Source organism: Citrus clementina, unplaced genomic scaffold (assembly GCF_000493195.1).
Source record: "Citrus clementina cultivar Clemenules unplaced genomic scaffold, Citrus_clementina_v1.0 scaffold_6, whole genome shotgun sequence".
In the NCBI taxonomy this organism is placed as follows: Eukaryota; Viridiplantae; Streptophyta; class Magnoliopsida; order Sapindales; family Rutaceae; genus Citrus; species Citrus x clementina.
This window is the reverse complement of record NW_006262139.1, coordinates 15,206,004-15,214,291: the sequence shown is the minus strand read 5'-3', so window position 1 is coordinate 15,214,291 and position 8,288 is coordinate 15,206,004. Positions and strand designations below refer to the sequence as shown.

Here is an 8,288-nt window from a genome sequence, read left to right as displayed (position 1 = left end):
CAAAGTTTAAACTTGAATACACATATTTTATATCTTATTTTTACATCATTATGGATAAGGTATTAATTGATTTTACAACATTTCATTATTAATATATTAATCTTACCAAGTCTATTAATAAATGACAATGATAATTATATATTTATATATCACTATAAATATGGCAATTGCTATTTGTAACTGACAATTGACCCAAAAGTAGTTTCCCATGACCCTCTAATTGTTCGGCGTACAACAATTGAGTCATGTAATAAAACTAATTTTGGGTTGATGTAAGCATATATAACTTAGCAAGACCCCTAATATCAACTATGTAACTAAATTTTATCTCATAACTGGTAATTGATTTCGCAAAAATATATCAAATTTTAGTAATATTGCATTGGTACTACACATACATATTTAGAATTAAATTTTATATCTCAAATAACGTATTATCTACTACTAATTGGAATGTGTGTGTAAAAGATTTTTACAACGCTATAAAAATTTAAATTTACATTTTAAAAAATATGGGCACCTGTGTTAGAAAATGGCTCATATACCTATTTGCATAGTAAATCAGTTAGGAAATAAATATAATATCCCATTTGCATTTTTGGACCAATGTAGAATCATTATCAGTTACATTTTGTCAGCATCCATAGAAAAGTACTCATCTTAATTAGAAATGTAGAACACATTATGCATATAGTGGTAATAGATATAATTATTTTCTAATAAATGTCAAATTTAATAATTTTTATTTAAATCCACATCTCTATCATATTCGATTTTTTTTTAATTATGTTATACACAGATTGTTACTGATATTACATCAGACATTACAATTACAATATTTACAATCATACTAAATAATTGGGACCATCGCCATACATTAACCCACTGAAGTACTTGCCCAAATAGTTTAAACCCTCTCTGATATTTGAGAGGTGTCTACTTCACTCGCATTTCGTAAGGGAGAGACTGTCTCCACTCAATTATACTTTAAACATTCTCTAATATTCGAGGGGTGCCTACTTCACTCGCATTTCGTAAGGGAGAGACTGTCTCCACTCAATTATACTTTAAACATTCTCTAATATTCGAGAGGTGCGTACTCCACTCACATTTCGTAAGGGATAGACTGTCTCCACTCAATCAGTTCAAGGGGTGCTTACTCCACTCATATTTTGTAAGGAATAGACTGTTTCCACCCAATCAGTTGATAATTGAGAGAGAACTGAAACTAACTTCCATAATGATTTTATGGAAACTCGAACCCTTGCATTTAACATTGTAAGTGGAAGACTTCTCCCATTGAATCAAAGTCCATTGAAGTGTGTGTACAAACTTACTTTTAACTATGTAGAACAAAATTCAATCCGTAGGATTCCTTAACTTATCTTCCGGGCCATGCTTCTTTATTATATAAGCCTAGTGGTTTAGTTGTCTAGTGAAATGACAATCAAGTACATGTAACATTAGATTTCACACGCTCTGTTCGATAAATGAATTAAGAGACTCTGTCCAAACGTGTCCATGATAATTGATTGGATTTTATGTCACTCAGGCATTAACAAACCTATCACCAAATACCGCAGGGTCACGTTAGCTTATAATAAATAACATAGCGTTAAGTTTTTGTCCCATCAACCATCTCCAAAGGAACTAAATTTGGCTCATTATACATTCTTTTAAAACTCATTTTAGCAAACACCCCCACATTGAGCAGTTGATACGCAAAATATTATTACAATGTCATATGGTAAGGAAACAAAACCGTACGCTAATACAGTGCGACATTATTGAAATTTTAAACTTCCCTATCATTTAATAGAGTCGTCGACATTACCTTATACAATCAACTCATCATCTCAATACATAATTTTGAACAGCAGCAATTTGCCTACTCTGTATTTTTTAATATATAATTTCTTTGTACGAGATACTAAACGACAGTTAGTTGGGTTGGTTGGTTGAGCAACCGTTGAATTTGTAAACCCAACTTTAGTTACACTCGCACATGCTACCAAATAAAACGTCGGATATTTTAAGACGCATTCATTAGAAAAGTATTTTTAGAGCATCCGTCATCCGCGTCCCTACGACGGAACAAACAGCCCCGATTTAATTAACAAAACTCGCATTCATATATTATTGGTGATCTACCCATGCGGCCGCCGATGCTGGCCAGCGCCGTATTTAGGCCCATAAAGGCAAAGTCTAATTGCCGACGCCCGGTTCAAAGATGAGATTTTGTAAAAGCAGAACTGTAGTTAGACATCTCATAAAACGCAGGGCATAGGAATTATGCGACCTCATTTAATGTGACCGACGGGCTGCTCAGGTCGTGCAACAATGCCATACAGTGATAGCTTGACAATTTCGTCGAATAATAAATGTGTGCTGCTTAATTGCTTATGCGTATTAATACCGTATGTCTATAGTAGAAAAATATCAAGTGGTTTTCGTACTTTTTCTTATTTTTAATTATGTCCATTTGAAGACAAACGCTTCAAATTAGAAACTGGTTAAATTTCTAGTTGGTTCTCAAACTTCTGACTGTTACTATAAATTTTCGTGTAAACATTATTTATTTTGGTGCGTGTGAATGTCTACTTGATGCCAATTTTTTTTTTTCCTTATTTTAGACTTCAACACAGAAATGGGCGGCACGAGAAGAGGAGGCAAGACAACAAGTGGCATTAAAATAAATGAACGAGAGGCGTGATCCCAGCAGAAATGGAGGACCGGTCAAATAGCCGCACACAAAACGGCGCCACTTGAAACGCTTACTAGACCTTCCAATATCCTACTCAAACATATCACGCACATCAACCGACGCGGATAAATGAAAAGAAAAAAAGCCTAATTTTTTGTTTCCCAATCGCCGTCCGGACGCGTGGGAGACAAAACAAGGAGGGAGGTGGGTGCTGCGTGGTGCGCACCATGTGGAGGGGGAGGGGGAGGGGTTCGGTAACCGAAGGTGCTTGGCTTTGGCTAAGGACGTGGTGGACCACGATGAGACCACGTTCGCCGGCATCTACGCGTGCGTGCCGTGTGTGTGGCCATTAACCGTGAGGCCACGGTGAAAGCAACCCCTCGCTCTCAAATTCTAAGGCAGCCCGACTTTCCCAGATAAGATTCAGAATGAAATTAAAAATCCGTCAAATCAATAAAAAGATCTCCGCTCCTGCGTCCCCCCCTTTGAAAAAGAAAAAGGGGGTTACCGAAAAGATCTCGCCTCACGCAAAAGTAAAGATTAAGGCTCAGCTCAAAGCCTGCCACGTATAAAGGACTCTCCTTTGATGAACTCATCGACAGCGAGGAAAATTGTACTTCCTCCCCCAGGCAAAAGAGATTTTTTTCTTTTTTTAACTCGATGGAGTGACTCACTGAGTTGCGTACTATCGGCCGAGTTGATTGATTATTGATTTAAGGTTAAACTTGATTTAGTAAAATAATAATAATTACAGGCCGTGAGCCCGAAGATCCAGCTGTTGGACCTCGAGGAAAGGGAAAGTACTTTTAATAGAAACACTTGTGCAATCTTCCGGAGCCGGAAAGCTGGACTAATTTAACATTATTTGTTGATTGTTCGTACATTGGACTGTTTTACTTCCTCGGAAGTATGAACACTGCAATAATATTACTTGCAAAAACTTGAACCCAGAAAAATACAGTCACAATAAAATATAACTGAAAAAAACAAAGATGAGGGGAAGTGCAAAATTAATAATAACTTATTATATTTATTATTACTTCATGGCAACCGAGTGGGTGGACAGGCTGGAATGACAATTTTCCAAAGACACAAACAAGCCTAGAATGACAAGCAATAATGCATTGGCATCATGAGTATTGAGTGAGCAATCTATAAGCCTGAAAAAATAATAAACATTGTTCCAAGCCACCCACTCTCTCATCGGCTATGCAGGTAATAAACACTAATTTCTCTAATTTTTGCTATTCCCCAAAAACATTCAATTTTTTTCCCCTTCCCATCCACCTCTCTCTCTCTTTCCTTGAGCCCAACAAAAAGAACAAAAGCTGCTACAGCATTCACTTTCCTTAGTAGTAGAAAATCCCTTTATTTTTCCCTAATTCTAACCCAAAAAACATTTTCATAATTCTTACTACCTCTTAATAACCATCATCATAATAATCATATTTTCTTAAAAAGAACACTATAATATAACTATATATGCTACCAAATTCTATTCCTACGACAAAAACTAGCATACCCCCATCATCTTTTCTTATTTCTTGAATTTCTTCTAATCTTCAAACCCCCTTTTCCATTTTCTAAAAACCTCCCACGAAACAAACAGAATTAGTAAACCCCAGAAGTGAAATCGGATCAATATGTCCACTCCTGAGGCAACCGGATCTCGTGACTCATTGCTTGCTGCGGCCTGAGATTTCGCTTCTGATAGGAAACCCCATTACTATTTCGAGACCTCAAAGCGGCAGAATCTGCATAATCACCAAGAATAAAAACAAAAATTAATACCCAGTAAATAAAAACAAAAAAAAAAACATATGAGCGACACTAACGAGTGACTTGTATTTACCACTTTCTGGCATGAAACTCCCAAAACGAGGATAAAATGGAGCGCCCTTGTCATTAAAATTAAGGTTCAAGGCCTGCACCACTTTGGCTGGAAGCAAAACAGTGGAACACGCTGTAATTAGGGGAAAAAAATAAAAAAGCAAGATCAGATCTCGGAATAAAACAGAGCAAATTGATTTGAAATTTGAACAGAAGGGAAAGAAGATATATTCACCTGACTTCTTGCGAGGCTCAGTGGGTGTGTTGATTCGGCGAGGCAAGAAAACGCCTGTGCCGGCACATTCTCTTTTGGCACTCGGAGCTCCGAGAAAGACAGCCCGCATACCCGACCCGTTTTGTTGCTGCTGAGTTGCTGCATGTTGCAGAGGCGGCCATGCAGAGGGCGACAAACCGAGAGAGCGACCATTGTTCGAATTACTCCTCGTCAATCTGTTCATTCCACCAACTTGGTAGAGTCCATTTGGCTTGCTCTGCGTTTGTTGTTGTGGTCCTCCCCAAACAGACGAACCCTGTTGTTGCTTCATCATCTGCTGCTGCTGCTGCTGTTGCTTCAGTTGCTGAAACTGTTTAACAGATAAAAACAAAAGAAATAAGCAAAAGACAAACATGGAAAGCTGGGGAGTATTTATTACGATGTCGTTCAGGAAGGTTTCTTACTTGAGTGGCCTGTAACCTCTGGTGAGAAAGGAGCTGGTGCTGGCGAGAGTAGATACCACCAGCAGAGTCAAAGTGATTTGGGTGGTGATTCTTTAATGGAACAGAGATTGCAGACGGCTTTCTTGGTGGACACAATAGGCCTCCGTTGTGTTGATGATACCCGTATGATTCTTCGTTCATTCTCATCCTTGCTACTTCCCCTGCAGCCGCGTATAGCAGATCCCAAGTTTCCGGAGGCGACGAGACTTGCGATTGACAGCCGGGGCTTCCCCTGCTCGAGCCCTGCCTGCATCCGCAACCACGTCCCACCGTACACAGCGTCGACTGCGGCGAGCCCGACACAAACCGAGCCTAAATACCAAGCCAAAGATGAGAAAAACGCGAAAGCAAAGAAAAAAATAAAAAATAAAACACAGTATTTCAGTTTATTAGAGAGTATATATTATAATGATTGGTACCTTAGTTTTGTCAGCGGCAAAAGCGTCGTCTTCGAGAGTTGAGTGAGCTATTTGGCGAGTCAAGCCGGCGATGTAATCTTCCTCATCACTCTCGGTTTCCGTAGAACCCACCACCGACTCAACCGGAGAGCTAAGATCCGAAGAAGAGTGGCCGAAGGCTCCAAACCCGTAAGGGAACTCAAAAGGGAACAAAGACTTGGTAGCGTCAGCCTCCAAGTCAAATCCCTCTTTGTTGTTGCTGCTTTTCTGGATGTTGCTGTTATTAGTCATACTCAAGTCCATAAGTATGTCGTCGTCAGTGAGGAACTGAGGCGGCAGCCAAAACTCACCGTCGTCTAAACTCTGAGCCATGTTGTTACCGCTGCTGCTCGAGATTTGAGAGTGGTTTTGATGACACAGGCCTAATGGGCTTTGTTGCTTGTGCAAGATTTAATAATAGGTTTGCCTCAGATTTGTTTGCTGGATGCTCAGTCTCAGGGCCCCCTGCCAACGCGCTAAAGATTAGAGGAAAAAATAAACCGAGCTTTGTGTGCGCGTTTAATTGCTGTTTGTTATAATAGAAAACGGAGAGGGGGAGGGGAAATGCAATTATGCGAAGAGAAGTTAGTATTTGTAGAGGAAAGAAAAAGGTGGGTTACGTACTTTTCACTCGCGAGGGAGGAGGAGGAGGTGAGACACACGCTTAGGGTATTACGAGATCGACGGTGGAGATGGGCGTGTGTCAGAAGTGGGGGCCATGACGAGTTGCAGCCAGGTAAGATATTAGACACCAGAGGACTGGGGCCGAGATAAGGTAGAGGCACTCGGCAAGCATGTGATTGTGAGGTGGGGCCAGGAATTTTTTTTTCCGAAAATCATTTTTTAAAAAAAAAAACAGTTTTACGGTTTTTGCTTTTGAGTTGTGAGTTGTGACTTGTGAGTGAGTGGGGGGAGGTGGTGACTTAGTGGCTAAACAAAATCTCTCACGAGAGGTGGGGCACACCACACTCTCTTCTCTCGTTCGTTTTTTTCCGTTTCAACGGACAGACATTTGCCCTTATTGGCATTCCACTTGGCACCCCCGGGGACACTATCCTTTGCAAGTAAGTAATTAATTTTAAATTCTTAGACAAATTTGCCCTTGGTTTTGCTTAGTTCACGTTCTGAATAGTTGGTGACGGAGTGCCAAACAGACCTAAATCCCTGGCTCGCATTCAATGAGTTCTCTGAACAAAGAAGGTCTATTTGGTGAAAGGCAGTAAGGACATCCATTTTCAGCTAAAGCCTGAGGCGATATCGGCTTTGGAGCAGAAGATCTTTTTTTTACGACCAATGAGAACCGCTGGGGACTCGAAGCAATTTCAGTCTTTCGTATTAAAAAAGTAAAATTACCACTGTAAACTCGTTACACGCTACTGCCTACAGGCTTTGCTTTTTGTATGAAATGTCGTCTCAAGTTGGCGAAAAGACGACGACCATGTTTTAACCCGACATGCAGTCAATATTTTGCAGTCTATAGCACTCTGTCCTGTGTGAGGTATTGTGTCGTGTTTGGATTATGTTACTGTCTTTAAGGTTCTACAGTCTTTGGGTATTCAATGAGTCCGTAATTTTACCTTATTAGGGATACCATGGCAAACATGCCAATCAAAATGAAATATTTCACCATGCAATTGTTTTTATCAAAAAATAAATAAATAAGGATTCCATCCTTTTTCTAAATTTGATTTACTTTAAGACATCGTACATTTTCAATGTAGAGAGAAACAAGTATAAAGAAATAAATTGTGTTAACCCGATCACATTTTTGCGGATGCTAATTAATTAAACTAGTGAAATTTTTTGAAACAGTATGAAATGAGTAGATTTCAATTGTTGGCATTTTAGCTTTAAAATTAAAAAGGAAATGTCCGCACTAAGGTTGTAATGGAGTTCGTTAAAACTCGCATGATCGTTGACACCGATTTATGGTCAAATTACAATTAAATTTTTGTAGATTGGGAAAAAGCTTATGCTTTTCTCATCGGTGTGTTGTCACCTAATCATTCTCAATTATGATTGCAAGTGGTTCCTCTTTGATTGTGGATGGGACGGGTAATTCCTGCACCGGTAACAAATTTAAAAAAAAAAGCCGATCAAATTATTTATTTATATAAACTGATATGTAATTAAATTATTGATTAAAAGAAAATATAAATTTTTAATATAATTAATTAAAAAAAGCATGCAACTCACGTGACAATCATTTAACTAATAGTTAATAACATATTAGTTTATGCACAATATGTCGAGAGACCCGACCTAGTATTTTTAAGTATTCAATTCAAAATACTAATTTATTGAATAGAATAATATATTCTATTTATAAATTTAAGTAACTTTTTTTTACTAACCAATAGAGGAACTCTTACTTAATAGTCAGTGTGAGACACAACCCAATAATTCTCCATTTGATGTAACCACTACCGAACCTTGGTTCTTTCGTCCTATATACTTGAATTGTTCCACTACCACATTCTATCTATTAAGAATTAGTTTGATGTCACTCGTTGGAAGACTTACTCAGTATTTTTAAGTATTCAATCCAAAAGACTAACCTATTAGGTAAAATAACATATCCTACTTATAAATTCAAGTAA

At 38.4% G+C, this 8,288-nt stretch overlaps 1 protein-coding gene across 2 annotated transcripts; it reads right to left on the bottom strand.

Annotated features, from left to right (window-relative positions):
* Window positions 1–3,538: 3,538 nt before the first annotated feature.
* LOC18038765 lies at window positions 3,539–6,266 on the bottom strand. 2 transcript variants are annotated; one of them, XM_006429173.2, is made up of 5 exons: window positions 5,671–6,266; window positions 5,213–5,563; window positions 4,770–5,118; window positions 4,557–4,667; window positions 3,539–4,458 (listed from the first exon to the last, which is right to left on the bottom strand). In XM_006429173.2, exons 1-5 carry the CDS (start codon window positions 6,019–6,021, stop codon window positions 4,343–4,345), a joined length of 1,278 nt encoding a protein of 425 aa, XP_006429236.1. In that variant the 5' UTR covers window positions 6,022–6,266; the 3' UTR covers window positions 3,539–4,342. The 2 variants fall into 2 exon arrangements, with proteins under 2 accessions (XP_006429236.1, XP_006429237.1); XM_006429174.2 differs by having other exon boundaries at window positions 4,557–4,643.
* Window positions 6,267–8,288: the final 2,022 nt, after the last annotated feature.